The sequence below is a fragment of the Lontra canadensis genome, unplaced genomic scaffold (genome assembly GCF_010015895.1).
Source record: "Lontra canadensis isolate GAN:19392208 unplaced genomic scaffold, GSC_riverotter_1.0 scaffold2, whole genome shotgun sequence".
NCBI lineage: Eukaryota > Metazoa > Chordata > Mammalia > Carnivora > Mustelidae > Lontra > Lontra canadensis.
In genome coordinates, this window is record NW_022630996.1 from 62272616 (window position 1) to 62292845 (window position 20230).

The 20230-nt window shown below is 36.5% G+C and overlaps 1 protein-coding gene across 1 annotated transcript in view; it reads left to right on the plus strand.

The window, feature by feature from the left end:
- The window catches only part of CALCR (calcitonin receptor), a 149380-nt gene that overhangs the window by 75176 nt on the left and 53974 nt on the right, over window positions 1–20230 (plus strand). The window contains exon 3 of the mRNA XM_032875028.1: window positions 14563–14643. Coding sequence (XP_032730919.1) covers window positions 14593–14643 — 51 coding nt within the window. The 5' untranslated portion in view covers window positions 14563–14592. The remainder of the gene's footprint in view (window positions 1–14562; window positions 14644–20230) is intronic.

Below are 20230 nucleotides of genomic sequence, written 5' to 3' on the forward strand. Positions count from 1 at the left end.
TTTTTTTTTTTTTGCCTTATAGATATCACAAGCCTAGTCATTGAACATTTTGAACATTTCTCTCTTTTTGATCTTATAACCTTAAGGACTGTGATAGATATAGAGGCCTATCTTATTTACAAGTATTATAGTGTCTGTCCAAGATGGCAGATCACAGATTTCACATACAGTGAGAGAGAGGAAAAGATATTGCTGAACAGAGAAAACAGTATGTGGTTAAAGAATTCCTGCTGGCATTCTCTGAGTACCAGTTATTGCTGAGGTTAGATACTGTAACTATCTTATGGTCTGTTATTTTGCAGTCAGGCCTTGCCTTTATTTCAAGCACAGATGTTGCAAAATTTACCTATTTTTAGCTACATTTAAGTAATGTTACCATAGTGCTCATTAGGAAAGGCAGATATGAAATGTAAGATAGAATATGTTTTTTTTTTTTTCCTCCTGCTTGTGGGAATTTCCAAAGAAGCAAAACAGTGATAAGAGGTAAAATGGAAAACTTGGGCAATTTTCTATAATATCACCACACGTGTTCCGCCTTTGTTTGCAGTTGTTTTTATGGGTATATTATGACTATTCCTCATTGGCCACTGAGATTTATTTCCCTTTATAGTTTAGTAATTACATTTGTGAAATATATTTATTATTTTTATTATTATTAACGTATAATGTATTATTTGCCCCAGGGGTACAGGTCTGTGAATCATATAAAAATATAAAAAATATATTTTTAACAGCTAATCACCATCAGGGTACTCTTAAGAGATGTAATTAGAAAGACCAGCAGACATTCTGTCTTAAACATATTGCTAATTTAGTACTAACTCATTTTTTTAATTGCAACTTACTGTTGATATCATGAATGAAGCTTTAATTACAGAGAATGGGCCGCTCCGAAATGGCACTCCCACTTGGTTGAAGTGCCCTCTTTTAATCTGTGGGGAATTCCTTATCAGGGATTATTGTCAAACATTTCTTTAAAGTATTCTTTCAGTTACCAGAAGACAGATTAAAATCAGGGCCAAACAATTAAGGTGAGATGAGCGTCATTTTCTCTGCTCCTCTGTAAAGCATTCTTATTCTCCACTACACCACAGGGAACTTCCTATTAGCAACACCAAATAAAGCCCAGAATAAATCCAAGTTAGTTTATTTTGTCTTCTCTCCCCCCTCCCTCTATATTTCAAATGCAATTCCTACACATTATAGAAGTTAGAAAATGCAGGTAAGCAAAAGAAAATCACCTGCAAACCCACCTCCTGGTGAGGTTTTAGTATCCTCCTTGCCATGACTCTACTGTGAAAATTTGTGCAGTTGTCCCAGGGGTGTGTGTGTGTTTGTTTCTAATTATTTACTTTCTCTTTACTCAGAAAAGGATTATTTGTTCCTGATACATTGACTTTGGGCTTCATGTTGTGACTTGCTTAGGTCAGTGTGAGGTGACTGAGAAGCTGTGTCTTACCCCATCGGAGCAAAGTTTGAAATGCCATTTTGTAGTTTGGCTCCTCTGGCCTGACAACCCCCTGCCAGGACAGCAACACGATCAGGTTCCCGGCTGCTCCTTCAGCCTTGGTCACAGAGAAAATGTCGGAGGAAGGAGATCTAGGGAGGGAGCCTCAGCTGCCCCATAGCTCCATGTCACTTGAGCAAAACATAATAATAGTAATAACAAATACCTGTTCTTTTAGGCCACTGAGACTTGGGGGGTTATTACACAGCCAATCTAATGTTTTACCTAGCCCCTAAGGCTCAGTTTCCATAGCTACAAAATTATAATAACAATAATATTATCTGCACAGAAAGGCTACTAAAAGGATTAAGGAAAATAGTACATTGATAGTGCCAGCTGCCTAATAAGAACTCAGAACACGCGGGCACCTGGGTGGCTCAGCTGGTTAAGCGTCTGCCTTGCTCGAGTCACAATTCTTGGGTCCTACAATGGAGTCCTGCAACAGGCTCCCTGCTCAGCGGGGAGTCTGCTTCTCCCTCTGTCTTCTCCCCACTGCTCATGCTCTGTCTCTCTCTCTCTCAAATAAATAAAATCTTAAAAAAAAAAAAAAAAAAGAACTCAGAAAATACATTTTATCCTATTCTTCAAGCTGGTCTTCTGTGCATATATATATATATATATATACACAAAAAAAAGATTATGCAGTACATTCAATGTGTAGTCCTTTTCAAAAGTGTTAATGTAATAAATATGTAATAATATAATTAAATATTCTAATACAATTTTCAATGGCTGCACAGATTTCCATAGTGTCGATGTACTGAAGTTTATTTAACAAATCCATTATTTTGAGCATTTAGATTATTTCCAAATTCCGCCACAGTAGACGATATTATAATGGCTATTTCTATAATTAAATATGAGCCAATTTATGATTATATATTTAGAAAAAAATCACATCAAAGGATCTCCATGTTTTAAGGATTTTGACACATATTGTAAAGTTGTTTATAGTTTACAAACTTATGCAGTTAATAAAGCAAAACTTTGCCAGAAGATAGTTATATATCCCCATTAGTATAATGCTTGTAATATTTAAGCTTTCCTGTGGTAAAATCCCATCAAGAAATTATGTTAAAATGCATGAACCCTTATGTTGCAGTATTTTTTCCTGCTTCCACTAAATTAGCCAAAAGAGACATATTCTGATTTGTTTCCTAAGCATCTAAAATTTATGTTGATACAAGGAAAAATGTGCTGCTGATCATAATATTATCATTGCTCTTAAATGGGGTGCTGTTGAATTTTGTGTCTTTGATAGTATTGTGTGAAAATAGCAAACCACATTTTTGCCATAGGACTCATCTATATGACAATCAAATTCTTCCATATTGTCTTCTTATAACGAAATAGGACTTTTGCTATTTTTTTTTCTCAAGAAACACCAAGTTTTAATTAAAAAATAACTTCAAAAACATTTCTGAATGACTGTGATAAATATCCTAGTCTTAAAAATAAGTTAAGGTAACAGTTTCTAGACTATGTTTCCAATTGTGCTATTGATTTTGTTTCCTGTTCTAGTAAATATTGTCAGCCCATGGGGTCATGTCAACTTTCTGTCAGTTGTGGGTATATATATACACATATATATATGCATATATACACACATATACATACACACACATATATATAGTAGGTGGGCTTGGGCACTTTACAGTGATGTTTGCTGCCCGTTTCAAGTCTCAAATTTGTATATACCCCGAGCTCCATAAGAAATATCTCTGTTCTAGGGAGACAAATTAGAATTGAACTGCAATTAATCCGGTCCCTGAACTATGAACCTCCGAGGCATTTAGCAAAGTATTAACTGATGGCAATATGAGCAAACCACTCCTAAAGGTGTTGCTTTTTTTTTTTTTTTAACATTTTTAAAAAGATTTTATTTATTTGAGAGAGAGAGAGAGAGCACAAGTAGGCAGAAGGGCAGACAGAGAAGCAGGCTCTCTGCTGAGCAGGGAGCCCAATGTGGGGCTTGATCCCAGGACCCTGGGATCATGACCTGAGCCGAAGGCAGAGGCTTAACCAACTGAGCCACCCAGACACCCCCTAAAATTGTTGTTTTTTATGTTTGAAAGTTTCTTTGTTATGTGTTTGTTTTAACGGGCTTCTCTTTACACCTTTCTGAATTATTTCAGCATTTTTCTTGCCAATGCTTAATTAAGCTAACTCTAAAACAGCAGTTGATATGGACCAGATGGAAACATTTGGCTGGCTCTATTTCCCATAGTTCTTTGGTTTAGGAGAGCCCTGGGATCAACATTAGCCTTACCACTGATACAGGGCTAAGAAGATCCTTGATGAATTGAGTATTTTGATTTTGATCTTAATTATCTTTGGTTGTATAGACTCTGCATTTTATTCTGATAGAAGGAGAGAATATAGTACTGCATTTTTAAATTACATATTGTAAGAATATTGAAGCAGTTAATCGAGGAGAATTAGTTGTAATCTAGCCCAATATTCACCTTGGTGACCAACTTTAGAATTAGCACAATTCCACAGAGAGCAACTTTGAAACTGACATTGAAGCACTTGTGAATAATTGCTTCAATACAGTTAAGTATGAAAAAAGAATATAAATAATTTACATTTGTCATTAAGCAATAATTATTCCAAAGTATGATTATTAGTTTACTTGTATGATTTAGGTAAAAGTCAATATAGTTAATACAGTTGACCTAGGAAAATAATATTTGTCTAATAGTTTTATTTTGTTGGTAGGGAGGGGCAGAGGGAGAGGGACAGAGAGGATCTTAAGCAGGCTCCACACCCAGTATGGAGCCCAATGAGACACTAGATCTCACAACCCTGAGATCATGACCTAAGCCAAAATTTAGAGTTGGAGGCTTAACTTACTGAGCTGCCCCAGGTGTCCTGTCTAATGATTTTAAAATGAGTGATCATAAATCTCTTAATGCCTTTTAGATTTGGTCTTTGTTGAAGGTTTTTTGTGGTTATAATGGATTGCTAATGAAAACTAAGAATCCTTATCGGCCCATAACCCTTCAACAAGGAATATTCATGAAGTGGCTCTAAAGGGAAATATATTGTCATTATTTGTAATTAATTATTAAAAACATATGACAAATTAGAATTCTATAAAATATAATGTACAATAGCTAAACCAAGAGAAAGAATGAAATATGCTTAACATATTTAATGATCTTTAAATTGTCAATTTAAGAGGCAATAAATGTCTACCAAACTTCTACACATTTTCCAAAGCAAAATTTCACACACTTTTTAAAGCACAGACAATTCTTTCTAAAAAATAAAAATTACTGACAACTTGTTTTCAAACTGTCATTACCTAATATTGATTTTAAATGTCTGTACTTCTAGAATCAGTGTGAAATATGAAGAGAGTGTGGTTTTGAAGAACTGTTTTCAAATTTTGTCTCTGCCCCCCTCATTGACTGTGAGAACTTAGTAAAGTCACTTAACATCTGCAAACTTTTGTTTCCTTATGCATAAAGTGGGGATAATGTTTATTTGCATTTGATGTGAGGATAATGTTATAAATATAATTACCCGGCTCTTAGTGTGCACTTGGTTCATTTTAGTTTCCTTCCTTCCTTTCCCATCAATTCTTTCTTTAAAAAAAAAAAAAGTCCATTTTAATACATATTTTACTTTGGCTAAAGACTACTATCTAGTCCTGTGTATCAATCAGCCATGATAATAATAGGTTTTCTTAATAAACAGTAGGTTCCATCTATATCTTTCCAAAGAATATCAAAACTTTCCTGAAGGCGCCTGGGTGGCTCAGTTGGTTAGGCAACTGCTTTCGGCTTAGGTCATGATCCTGGAATTCTGGGATCAAGTCCTGCTTTGGGCTCCCAGCTCCATGGGGAGTCTGCTTCTCCCCCTGACCCTCTCCCCTCTCATGCTCTCTCTCACTCTCAATCTCTCTCTCTCTCTCAAACAAATAAATAAAATCTTAAAAAAACAAAAACAACTTTCCTGAACCTAAAGCCTTAAGTTCAAAGGCGTGTTGTATTTCACTCCTACAGCAGAGAACAGAGAGGCTAAGGGAAGAGCTCTGTTACCTGTCCCCTTCCTGCCAACAGTTAGTTCAGGCCCCAGGAAGACCTGCCCATTAGCTATTCTGTCCAATAGCAACAGCAGAGCAGTGAACTTCTGTTAGTCAGCTGACATTAGAGAAGCAGTTGCCAGTCAAGTTTCCTTTGGAAAGAGTCACAGGTTCTGTTAGAGTAAACTCTTGGTCAACTCAGTTACTCCAGTTCACTTCATTGGCACGACATGAATTCTAGCACTTACCTCTCCAGTGTTTCTGTTAGCTACTATCACTGAATGCAAACCACCAGAGGGAGGCAGGGGAAGTACAAAGAGCTGTCATAGAAATTCAGCCAGAGACTGGGAAAATATGAATAAGGATTACATATGGATGGAGATTATCTAGATGCCTCCCAGACACATTCTGAATTCACTGAACTTGGCTTCCTGCTTCTCAGTTATTATCCCATCTATATCCCCAAACCAAATCACATGCATTAAGATTACTTCTTTGGTATTCCTAATTAAATGTCAGATTGGCCAAGTCTTATTTTAGGGACCAAAGCTTCTTTACATATATAATTTTAAAAAAGTGAACTGACAAAGTGAGTCACATGCAAGTTTTATTTTAATAAAGAGAGTACCAAGGTTCCTGAGTGGCTCAGTTGGTTAAGTGTCTGCCTTTGGCCCAGGTCATGATTCCAGGGTCCTGGGGTTGAGCCCCGCATCAGGTGCCCTGCTCAGCAGGGAGTCTGCCTCTCTCTTTCTCTCTCACTCTCTCCCCCTTCTGGTCCTCCCCACTATTTATTCTCTCTCTCTCTTTCTCTCACAAATCAATAAATAAAATCTTAAAAAGAAAGTACAAAGCTTTGCTTCATAAAGCAGGTTGCAAAATGTTGGCTTCACCTGAAATACTAAGTTCTCATATTGAAATTCACTTTGATACCATCATTTTAGACAAATTCCTTAGACTGCCATCTTGAATATTAGCTGTTAAGGTCATGGTGGGAAACAACTGCTATGATGAAAACCATTTGCGTCATCATGGCTGACATTGAGGGTTCCAGCTTGGCTGGCCATCCCTGATGTCATTAATCCCAGTGAGTCTCTGTTTTTCGAGGGAATCCAGCTAATTTTACAGAAACTTTGAACTGCTTACATAGCCCTGCAAAAAGGATAATTTCCAAGGCACTCAAATTTCAGGGAAATGGGCCCTTAAATAATTTAATAGGAAGAAAAGGAAAGCTTTGTAATGATTAAATTATATTCGATAGTGCCTTTCTCTATTAGTAAATATATGCTACTAGAATTGGAAAAACAGGAACAGACTTGTCCCTTGTAAGGTTCTCAGTGAAATATCTTCATGTACAATCCCAGAAATGGTGAAGGGACTGGGAAGAATATATAAATAAAGGGGGTCCATAAGAGTAGCTCCCACTCAAGCATTCTCTGTAGTACATAATGGCGCCTAAGAGCAAAAAGTGCATCTGACTCAGTAAATATTTGATGAGTGAATTTATAAATACAATAAGAGCTCTCTGCTTCATTCCACTCCACCTTCATTTCTGCAAACACAAACATACGGAGATACATGAACAGTGAACATCAGCGCTATGGGAAGTGGAGTACTCCACGGCTGGCCTACAGCTGGTGAGCACCGGCACAACAGAGCTGTGGTTAATAGCCAGCAGTTGTTCTGATTGGTGGATGTGGAAATAGCAGCCACTGTTAGCCATTTTGAATAATACCACAGGGTATTCCTTTATTTAATCCACTTTATTCAGGCCTAAGCATCTCCTTCCCCAAGGTATCTTTGAAATCAGAACCAAATGGAACTCATGAGGGTGAATAAGAGGAAACACACTGGGCATAAGGATGAGCTGTGGTTGTGGATTACTTCTATCCCAACTAGACTGGACCTTACAGGCTTTACTAGCAGAAGGCTGAAGCTAGAAAAAACCTTCGAGGTGAGGCATTGTAGGGTTTTACATTGTACACCCATTTGGGAATATAACTAGAGCTCTTCCACTAACCTCCTAACCAATTTGAGGAAAATCACTTCAGTAGGCTTTCATTAACTCACCTCTATAGTGAGAGTTTTGGAAAATTTGAATTCTGGAGTCTCTTCCAGTTCCATCACCCAGTGAAATCAGGCATATCTTTTTCTGAAAGAAGAAGTTTGTCAAAGGTGTATTAGGACACAATAATGTGTAAATAAGGACCAAATCATAAACCCACAATTTTGGATTCCTGTTGGTATTTATGGGATGGTTTGATGTGTGTTGGACTATTTGACTTAAAAGAGTTTATAATTTGAATCAAGCAGTACATCACCTAGCAGGAAGTCTTCTGGGTAAGAAAGAAGGACACTTTTCATATATCAGTATTTGTGAAAGCAGACTTTCAAAACAAAGGATATATATTTATATATATATATACACACACACACACACACACACAACTATATAACTATACTATTGGCTGTACTCCCTATGCTGTAATAGCACCAACATATTCAACTAAATCATCTATTCATCAGAGTTACAGATATCTAGATAAGTTGTGGCAAAGTCCTGTCATTTCTATTCCAGTATAATAAAGAGATGCTAATAAATCTGTAACAGTTGCCTGTAACTACAGTCTTTCTGCTAATAGAGAGTAGCATAGCTTTCATTTATTGAAATCAGTGGAAGTCAACTATTAGTTAAATTTGCCTGTCCATTCCTTGAGTGTTAATTATACATTATTAATGGCAAAGTAATTGATAACAAGAGCTAACTTAAGTGAATTTAGTTAGAGGGTCCATTGTTGCAGGACTTCTCAGAACCTTTAGTATCCTAACATAAATTTTTTTTCCAGAAAAGACCACATAGTGTTCCACATTTCTCAAACCTTGTCCTGGTGAACTACTCCTTCCTTTTTCATTATTAAATGAGTGGTCACAATGATCATATTTTAGAGAAAATAATGTGAAAAATGATGTCTTTGTTTATTTTCTATTGGAGGGTCAGAAAGACCCAATATTTATCTAATTGCTATGGTTTCCCTTTCTCTAAAATGTCTTTTTTATATTTTATTACAGTTCCATTTAGAGCCAATGTTGGAGTATGAAGAACCCTTAATTATAGGCCAATTGTCTAATTTATAGATAATTAAATTGAGGTCCAGAAAGGTGCAGTAACATGCTTAAGAGTCATATGATGAGTAGGGAGAAGGTGGTGGGGTTATGGACATTGGGGAGGGTATGTCCTATGGTGAGTGCTGTGAAGTGTGTAACAATGGCGATTCACAGACCTGTACTCCTGGGGCTAATAATATATTATATGTTAATTAAAAAATTAAAAAATTTTTTAAAAGAGTCACATGATGAGTTTGAGGTTATTTTAGGATTTGAATGTAGATTCCTTATTCCTTAGCCCAAGATTTTTTTTTTTCTATTACACTGCAATGACTCCTCTCACCATATTCACCATAGCTGATCTCAACAGAAACCATAAGCATATGAAGTTATGAATTTATACAGAAGCTGTAAAGCTGTTATTTACAATCAGGTGCATTTGGGAGTGGCTGTGTGGCTCAGTCAGTTAAATGGCTGCCTTCAGCTCAGATCATGATTCCAGGATCCTGGGATCAAACTCCGAGTCAGGCTTCCTGCTCAGCGGAGAGCCTGCTTCTCCCTCTCCCTCTGTCTGCCACTCCCCCCTTGCTAGTACTCTCTTTCTCTCTCTAGCAAATAAATAAAATCTTAAAAAAAAAAAAAATCAGGTGCATTTTAGGTTTTCCATACAGATGACCCTGTTGACAACTCGAATTCCATTTGTCCAAAGCTGAGTATTCCTTTCATGTCAGATGGCAGTATACGTGTAATGACTAAGAACATGAACTTCAAAATCAGCCCCATTAGAGTTTCTTCAATATAGTCAATGATTCCCACATCCTCATCTTTGCTCATGCTGATCCTTTAAACTGGACTATTTTTTCTTCCAACCTCTCACATACTGAAGTTAAACTTTATCCTGAGATGGTATTAAAACACACGTAATAAGTGCATGATGTGCTTTTAATTAAACTGATTTGAGCCAAACAGTTCCTATCTTTCCTTTCTCTATCATGGCTGCTATTGTAGATCTAGTACTAGAAAGGATTGATGAGGTCACAATGCCTTTTCCTCAAATTAGTCTTAATTAATGAAGTACTATCTAATTATTCATTAACAGTATCCATTTGAGTAATGTCACACTTTTGAACTGCACATGATTCTGAACCACTTCTCCAAGATTTCTCACTGATTAATGTTGCCTAGCCAACTGCTTAGAGGCAATCTATCTTTTTCATTCGATAAATGTTTATTGAACACTTACTATGTCGGGCCCTTGACAAGAGTCAAAGGAAAAGTTATTTTTTTCCAATATGACATCATTTTTATTCTGCTTCCCTTCTCATTTAGACTATTTTACATGACGTGCCAACCTGTTTACCAAAAACAGCTCCCCAAGGCAGAGATACCAATTCTTACTAACTAAACTTGGAACTTAGAGTCAGATGAGCATTTTAAACCCATGATGAGAAGCAAAAAGTTGTTTTGCTTTGCACAATAGGCCAACAGAAATTGGGTTTATGATGACATTGTATCTTGGCAAGTGAGTTCCTATAGTAATGAAGAACGATTTCCTAATAGATCATGTAATCAAGGCATTATCCAAACAGAAGGCATTGTTAAGGCAACAAACCAGCAAACCTTGTGGCTTCACAAAATATATTTACCTGTCCACTTGGACTATATCTACAGAAGCTTACTAGATAGATCTGTCTTCAAAACAAATGTCAAATTTCAGATTTGAAACGGATTCTAGGCCTTGGGTGACAAAAGGCTATAACACTCTGAGATAAGCAGTGCCTGTTTCTTCTCCTTTCTGCTCTTTGCCCATACCCTCATCCCACTCCTGTTCTCATAGCCAGGGTATTAGGGGAGAGGATCTTAACGAATAATGCTCCAAAGGAGCAATTGCCTCTGAGATGCCTTTTATAGCTTTGGGCTTTGTACCAAGGCTGGGGAATATTTAAGACCTCAGAAATTCCACTTTTGCTCCATGGAGAAGAAAAAAGAAATTTTTAAGTAAAAGGGCAGCTCTTTCTCATGACTTGCAAACTTAATAGTCTATGGTGGGTTAGAAATTGCTATCGAGCCAAAAGAGCATTTTCCAAAGTATATTCTGTAGATGGGTTAATAACTGTGATTGCAAAAAAAAGTTTTTTTTTCATCGTCAAACAGGTTTGGAGAATGAAGACAATGAAGTCAAACTAGTGGTTTTGGTACAGGAAAATTAGCTACTTTAATGTGCTAATGTCTATGGTAGATCTCTAAGAAGAATATAGGAAATGCTTAATTTCCTAAACATTTCTGGCCATGGAAACTTTATTTTATGCTGCTTCTCATGGGATTACTGCTATTCTATGGAATACACTTTTGGAAATGCTGATCTATGAGAATAGACACATTATTTTCAGACTTTGACATTTCATATTCTTTCCACAAAAAATAAATAAATAAAAACAATGTAACTTTACATGTCAAGGAAATTTGTTCTCCTTAAATGAAGATTATTCTATTCAATCATCATCATTGAATTAGTGATTTAGACTGGGTGTATTAATAGAAGTGGTTTCCACTGACCATCTCACCCCTGCAACAAAGGAATACAATTTGCTGGGGAGGAGATTAGTGATGAGTGCTCATTTGTGGATTCAAACCAGGGCAGATTCTGTTGTACTACCCAGTAGCTGAACCACTGTCCAAGGTTATTTCATTTCCATGTTCTGTATCAAACTCCACAATCAAGTTTTTAGACTCTACCTTCATCTGGTTTCTATATGGGGCTTCCATAAAAGCTTTTATCTTTTTTTTTAAAGGGTGCCTAAAATACATCTTAGAAACAACTGCACTAAGTAATTAGACTGCTGGACAGATCCAGGGGAATCAATATGCTTCACATATGGAAGTGTGTTCTTTTAGTCAAGGAGGATTGGCCAAGGAGTCTTTATAAAGACAGGGAAGTGGCATAGAGGTGAAGCTCCTTGTCCAAAATAAAAGAAATCATAAAAGTAAAAGTAGAAATTAGAATCTCTTGGCTCTACAATTAGGCCTCTTTGGGAAAAGAATAATGTTTGCTGTCTTACCAAATTCTGACCCTACATCACCCCTTAAACTAAGCAACCAACATTCACCGAGCACTTAATGTGTTCCAGATTTCTTTCTAGATTCTTGGGTGACAAAACTGAATAAAGTCCTTCCTGTAGAGAAGGAATTGGGAAAACATCAGGAAGTAAACAAATAAATCATCTAATGTCAAAGTTAAGCTTTGTTCTGGTTTCTCTGAGTCATTTTCCAGGATTCCAGATGACTGTCTGATCATAGGCTACCTGTCTCACCAGTACCAATTCCAAATCGAACATTTCCAAGTTTCATTTTTACCTCCATTAGCCGCTGTTTGCCCGACTTTGTCCTTTCCTGTTTGGGTGCAGGTTTAACTCTCTAAGCCTTAGGTTAAAACAGTTCTCTTCAGAGTCACTGAATTCTGAACCCTACCTATTGGAAATTTCAGGTTAGTCTTTCCAGGTTAGTCTTTCCTGAGAGTCCACACTATGATCTATCCATTCTTTAATCATCCATTCAACTAAGCTATAGGTCTCTGTTAGTTTGTTTGGGTTCTCCATGTCTGTCATTCTTTTTAACTTCATCTTTTTTTTCCCTCTTTCCTTGAAAGAATCTTAGTGAAGGTGAATTACTTCATTCTCCATTCTTTTTTTTTTTAAGATTTTATTTATTTATTTGACAGCAGAGATCACAAGTAGGCAGAGAGGCAGGCAGAGAGAGAGAGAGGAGGAAGCAGGCTCCCAGCAGAACAGAAAACCCAACACGGGGCTTGATCCCAGGACCCCGGGACCATGACCGGAGCCAAAGGCAGAGGCTTTAACCCACTGAGCCACCCAGGCACCCCTTCATTCTCCATTCTGATTCTACTTTTCTTTGCCATGTTTTTCTCCCTTAAATTCATAAAGCCCTGTCTTTATTCACTATTTCTACTTCCATGTTCTCCTTCTCCTCTTCTCAGATCACCATGAAATACTTCTCTCAAAGAGAGGCATATCTGCAAAGTACTGTTTAACCTGGGAGAATTACGACTGAACCTTTCTGACTAGAGGCAGGTTCAGTATAGCCCAGATCTGCTATAAAGTTGCACGTGAGAAATTTGTTATAGTTCAAAATAAGGCAAGAGTATTTAAAGTTATAGACCTCTCCACTTAATAGGAAAAAGGAAAGGACTCTGTTTTTTGACTAAACCACTCTGTCATTTCTAAATGTTCACTGAGATCCATGTCCATACTCTTTTCATTCCCCTTAGTTGTTCATGGTACAATCATAAAAGCAGTGTGTGGGGCTATGAAACCATGGGGCTTCCCTTTCCTATAGCAAAATGACTGTGAGGCCTCACTCACCCTCAAGGGGACAATTCTCCCACAACCTCTAATGCTCCTCATGGTAACAATACTGTTGAGCCAAAACCTAGCAACTTAAACTTTATAAAATGTCAAATGACATCAAATATATGACATAGATAGAACAAGCCAATTAACTGCCTAATCACCCCATATTCACCTTCAAAGAGAAGCTGACTTCTCACTGTGCTTAGCCCTCACATTTGGAATTAATGAGTAGGACTTTCATCTGAAGAAGAGATCTGGCTTTTAATTCTGGCACCCAGAATGTTCCACACATCCTGCTTCTCTCAGAGGCTAAATCATAGGACCACCATAAGCATCAGACCTTTAGAAATTCAATGTATGTATATAATTTCCTTCTAAAAAAGCAGGATCTAGTTAAGGGAAGCTGTGTTAATTTCTTGAGTACCCATAATACATTTCTTTTTTTTCCCCATAATACATTCCAAAAGTCCTACCTTTCACCCCAGAATAAGACTCATCCAATACTCAGGTAGCATTTTCCATTGAGGGAGAAGACAAATTAAAATCTCCTTCTCTTTCCCCTACTTCCCTTCTTGAATTCCTTCACTATCCATCCTTGTACCCGGGCTAGAAAACTGGGAGAAAACTTTAATTTCTTCTTCATTTTCTCTTCCCATAGTACTGATATATAAATGGAATACAACTTACTCATTTGGGAGCTAGTAAATCAGGCAAACAATATAGATACTAATTTAGACCTAGGAGAAAGTATAAGACATATGATGCAGTCATAACCACTCACCCTTAGGTGAAATACAGTTTCACACAAATCTCACTGATGAAAAAAATATATATATATACATATTTAATTTTTTGCTTTTTTATTACCTTTCCTTGTGTAAAATTATCTGCACAGTCACGAAAAATTGTTATTTGTGACACAGCCACATGTTTCTCTTACATGCTTGTGAGAAGGAATGGTGACCTGTTAGGTGACATAGTCAATCCTTGCTATTGAAGAAATTCATTCTTAGTAGCAACTTGAAGCTTGTAGAAAATTTTGTAGGAAAGAAAAATGCTCAAGGCTCTAAATAAGACTACTCAAGTCAAAGTTGGCCTTCAATTACCTACAGGGATGACTAATGATCCTTTATAAATCGTTAGGTCGTATTTCTTCCCGTCCAGTGAAATGATTTCTTTGTGGATGTTTCCACTGAAATTTTCAGCAGTTTTACTGATGCCACGGATTAACTGAATTCCACATTGGCTGCTCTTGATTTCTCCGAATCCTTTATTTTGGTCCTGATATGTAAAGGTGGCTCCGGAATTTCTTAATAGGACTTTTGACAACGACCAGACACCAGTCCTTCCTGGCTGGAAGGAAGGGGCGTGGAACATGCGACTATATTTGCATCCCCAGCATATTGCTTACATACATGAATTTTATGTAGAGTGTCTTGGGACATGATCCTCTCCAAGTGAAATAGAAAGACAAGAAAAAGAAATTAACTCTAGTCAAGATTAAAGCTGTATTTATTAATGTAAATGTCTTTGTTACATGTATATTTTTCTAGGATTTGGACGACCATCTTCAAAAACCAAAAATGAAGTTCACATTCACACGCCGGTGCTTGGTACTCTTCATTTTTCTAAACGTAAGTAAAACATCATTTTTAAGCTACATTAATCAAGAATGCTGAAATAGAGCGTATGATTGAATGGACATTTGGAAGGGTAGACATCTTGCCAAAACTAAGTTCCACCAGCCATAAGTTCCTCAAAACTATCCTTTTCTTGATATTTTGTTAACAGATCCCCCCTCTGAATTTTCACGATTTAGATTAGTGTTATGGTTCACTGAGAAATGTGAGCTCTGTTTACAAAACTTTAGCATTAACTTGAGACATACCCACATTATCTTGGAATTAAACATGAAAGGTTAATAATGTTCTTGGGTAAAACATTTTTCATGTTAGACAGGTGGATTTGAAACACAGTTTCTAGGCTCCTGTCTTTTTCAAACATCTGAACACTTTCAGTCAGGTTATTAATTTTAAATGCATCCCTCAAAAAAAACTAAGAATCTTAAGTCTTAACAGACCAATGTCATTTCATAACTCTTTCTCTAACCTTTTAAGTCATGTCCAATTTATGAGCTTTTATATTGTTTTATTCCTAAATGGTTAGCAAGTAGTCAGAACTGCAATTATCTTAGAAAATGCTACCAGGGCCTGTCTGTTTATTTGTGTTGACTTCACTAACCCACCATCATATCAGCTTCCACAACACACATGAAAGAGAGATGAGTAAATTTTACATAAATAAATTAGGAGTTGTCTTGATCCTTATCCTTTCTAGCACATCAGAACAACAGTGACCAATGAATCATAGAGGCAATAAAAATCAGTCAGTACCTGATATTATTATAGTCACCTAAACAAAACTTTCCCAGGGTTCCAGGACCTACATTTTTAATTCATGAGTAGTAATAGGCTTAAAAGTTTGCATAAACTATTTCTCTTAACATTTTCAGGGAAAAGTACTAATATTCCTAAAATGTTCATCTCATTTTTAAGGGAATTTTTATTTTGTAATGTTACACATTAAATAAATGGTTTATGGGTATGATTGTTAATGTGGCCCTTTTGTATCTACTTGGATAATGAGTATAGTCTATTTTATTATGTAATATTGTTGTATTATTTTAATCTTTAGATAAAATACAGTATAATTTGCTAAAAGTAATCCAGTATTTGGAAATGCAAGTAACTTCATGTCATTGTAAATGTAATAAAAACACTTAAACAAGAATATTGTAGGAACTAGTAGCATATTTAATTTTGTCTCTAAATGCCCATGACTTATATGAGATTCTACAGTTGCAGAAATAGTGGTATATGCCAATTCATAATTGATATTATTATTTTTAGAGCTTAAATTAAACCCTTGTGATCAATTACATGTAAATATTTCTAAATAATTTTATTTCATAAACCATATAATTATATTTGACAGTGACAGAAGAAAAGTAGTTACTATTTACTAAAGTAACTTACTCGATACGAATAAGATAGTTTGAATACTACTGCAAAGATGAGAGATCATTTCTGATATGTTATTCAAAACTTTTACCCAATATATCTTAAAATTCAGACATTAAAAGAATTTCACATATTTGAGCCATGGACAGAAAAGTTTTCTGGTTTGTGAGCATCTCTTTGCTAGCAAACATGCTGCACAGGGTACCTGAGTGATTTTGTGCTCTCTGCTGTGACAGAGAAATTTGCTTCTTTATCCTATATTTGGTTCATATATTTGATTTGGAGAATTCCTCCATAAAAAATTTTTGATATGTTGGTTTCCTCCTAAAACATTCATTGTGTTCCACAATGGATACTCCTCCAAGAAAATTAAATTTTTTAATAAAGTGATATTGATTTAAATCACTATAAAATATTGTTTCTTAAGTACATTGGTTTGAAAAACCACTATGAGTGTGTCTGTTGAATTCTACCAACCTGATTTCCAAATGCTCTTTAAAGTATCAGTTTGTTACCACATTCCATGAGCCTAAGTTTACATTAAGCAAAACATCCCCTCACTTCCTCTCCCTCACCTATAGTAATGCAGTAAATAGACTTAGGACAGTGCTTGACATATATTGAGCCTCAAAAATGTAGTGATGATGATAATTATAACAACGATGATGAGGATATAGAAAAACTAGATTCTTTGGAGAAGCATTCTGTTGTTAACTAAGCTGCATTCCCTTATTTGCTTAGAATTTATCATTATGCAGCAGTTTTGTTGTTTATATAATGCTTACATAGAAAGTACATAGGACACCAACCATCTGATGCTACCTGGAAAAACCAGGGCTAATACTTTACAAAGTTCTGTTTTATCCATTGTTATTTTGAACAGTGTAAGTAACTTAAACCTACAAATAAAATCCTAACATCTACATTGTCAGTATTAAGGATGGTGACATTGGAATCCTGTTGGTTCTATCAGTTTGTGGATTCTAGAATCATGTTCCTTTTAGAGTAGTTCTGTCTCTGACAATCATTAGGAATCTTTCCCTATGCTAGCACCATTGCATGGGTTCCCACATTCATTAGGTTTAAACCACTGAAGAGATGGACCGTTTCTTAAAGTTTTACACAGAACAGTCCTGTAATTATTTTTGTCTCTGTGCTTCTAGAAACCACCTGTAACCCAAAAGTAGGCTGGTTGTCTTACATCAAAGTAGGAATTCCTTGACTCCATGACCATTCAAACCAGATTGCTTTCCACTAAACTCCACGCGAGTGTGCACGAAACCTAGAATGTAAGCCCCATGAGGGCAGGGACCTGGCTAGTCTTCTTCACTGCTGAGTCTCCAGCACCTAGAACAGTACCCGGCATGTGGGAAGCAGAGTATTTATTACCCGAAAGAACCAGCGGTGTTTCGGCTGAGGACTACAGGTATTGGTGGCAGCTTGGCAGTCGTATTTGTGGCGCCATTTGCTTGCACCTTTAGAAGTGACATCACATATACGGCGGCTAAACTGCTACACGGGACAACAATTAAGAGGTTGTTTTTTGTTTTGCTTTGGAAAAATCATGTAAGATGTATGCAAAGCTTTGAGCACCAATCTTTATCCACAAAAGCAATGTGCCCTTAATATCTCATCTCTATCCTCACGTGAGCACAAAATATTTATGTACACCCCAAATATATAACATAAATGTAATACTTATGATAGGTAAAATTTTTTTTAAGTCTTTCACATTGCTTGGTGGTCTTATCTACTCACTATGCTTCTATTTTGCCTCTATATTGCTGAAAACTCTACCACCTCCCTAGCCATTTTTATTGGTACAAAATTGTCAGCAAAAAGTGTGTATGTCCAATGAACTTTATGAAATTTGTATATGTATTATTGCCAAGCAGTAGTAATTCCATTTTTGGAATTTTATGTATATATTAAAAGAATTATCTGTCTATGTCCACCTACATAGACAGAATTCCTCAATGTGTACGTTATTTTCAGAAAAAAATCACTGAAACATTCAGTTACCACTGGAAAAATTCCATCATCAAGCTCACACACAAACCAGACAAGGAGCAGACTCAGACCACTATGGCTTATCTACAACAGGAGTTCTAATTTCTCATTCCTTCAGTGTTGAAACAATCTCTATGGAACCAGGCTCCAAACCAAGTTCACTGGAGTTTGTTTCAATATTGCAAGAATGGTAAGATTGATGCTACTATCATCCACATGAACAACACCTGCTCTTTCAGATGGTCATATCTATACTGTTACTGGTATTGAAACTGCATTAGAACAAATAATGCTGTAATTGAAACTACAAGTACAGGGTTTTCCTCTTGATATCTTTGTACCTAATGCCCCCCCCCCATGGTTTCCAGGAACATTTCTTAACTGGTTGCCCAGTCCATTTAAAGATATAATTCAGAATGTTACTTCTGGAAAGAATGCCAAACTTAAACAAAATAGTCCCTAATATCTAAAATATAAATATTTATATATGACATCACATTCCATCTTCTAATGTGATTTGAATATGTGAGAAAGATGGCCCATAAATAAGTAATATATGAAATGATAATTCTCATGTCAATGAAAGATTCTAAGAATAGAGGCACAAAAAATGTAAAATAGATGCCCAAGGTTAACGTGTAATTAATATCTCTTATTGTGAGGAACACAATGATCTATTAAAGACCATGGTTATGGTGATCTCTAGTGAGATTATTAAAACATGCAGAGACACATGTGTTCATACAAATGTAGGTTCATACAATCCAAAATGAAGTCTTAACATGAAATCTCTTCAAAATATGTCTTTGTTACCCCCAAAACACATTCCAATTCCTGAAGGAATTTCTGAGCATTCAGTGATTGATGATTCTTTACCGTCACAATTTCTGGTGTCTGAAAATATTTTATGATGTTGGTCTTTCTTGCTAGTCTGTAAGCTCCACGAGGGCAGGATCTATGCTTGTTTTATCCATTACTGTATCCTCAGTTTCTAGCATAATGCTTGACTTCCTAGCAAACAATGACTATTTGCCAATTGGTTGGTCTTAAAATAAGAAAGAAAGGGTCATATGACAGCACAATGATGTTCAACTACATTGGTAAAGGATCTGTACATTTTTAAATAATTTCTGTCAGTATATTAATTTCTCTTTTCATTGTCATACACTCAAGAGGCATTAAAATTAGAAATAATCCTATTATTTAAAAAGTAGTATCAGCCATACTCACAGTAAGTGTCCATCTAGAGTTAGAAGTATCAAGTATTCAGAACCTCTTCTGTTGGCAAGCAATTTCTGCTTAGATGGCTTGCTGGCACCTTCAAAACAAGTACAAGAGAGAACTTACCTTCTTCCCCCTCTAAGGTTTTCTTTGCCCAACTTCTCCCTTCTCAGGGCACTCCCATTTTTTCCATTATATAGGTTAAAATATCAGAGCTATCAGACTATTACTGTCCTCCTTTCCTTGTATTTCCTTATATTCAAATATATCTTTTTATTATTTGAGAAAATGCTGAGGGCTGTGCTTCCCTGCTCCCTCCTGCTGTGATCCAGTCCATGCCTTGGGCTTCCTGGCTCCCTCCCCAGCTCTGATCTGTGGACATCTGATGCCCACCACATGAATTTTACTAACACTTTCCTTTCGCAACCTTCACTGATCAAAAACTGGCATGAGATCTTTACTTTATTGTCATGTTGTAGTAACATTAGCTAAAATGTATTGAATCTTTCATTGCACCATGCACTTTGTATTTATTTTCTTAGGGCTCTGTATTACCTGATTTTCCTTGACTCCATTTATTACTCACCCCCAAAGATGCTCCCCTCCAGGAAGAATGGTTTCCTTGCAGTGTCTCACGCATGTCATTTCCTACCTCTGGGACTTAGACGCGTTCCTTTCCCTCCATCCAGAAAGCTTTCCCTCTCCTCGGCCTGGGCAGGCACTCAAAGTCCAATTCAAATTCTCCCTTGTTATCTGTAGTCATCCCTGACTGTTCTTGCTCTCTGCCTTCTGTCTGTTCTGAGTCGTTGTTGTATCATGCACTGTATAGTTTAGCATTTAGTGCCACGCTATGTTATAGGATAGGATGCCCGTCTTCACAATGACACACACTGGAAAACAGTGTGGTTCTCCTATGAGTCGCCTGACCTATACAGCTCAACTTAATAAAAACGAGTTTGTTTTAGAGACT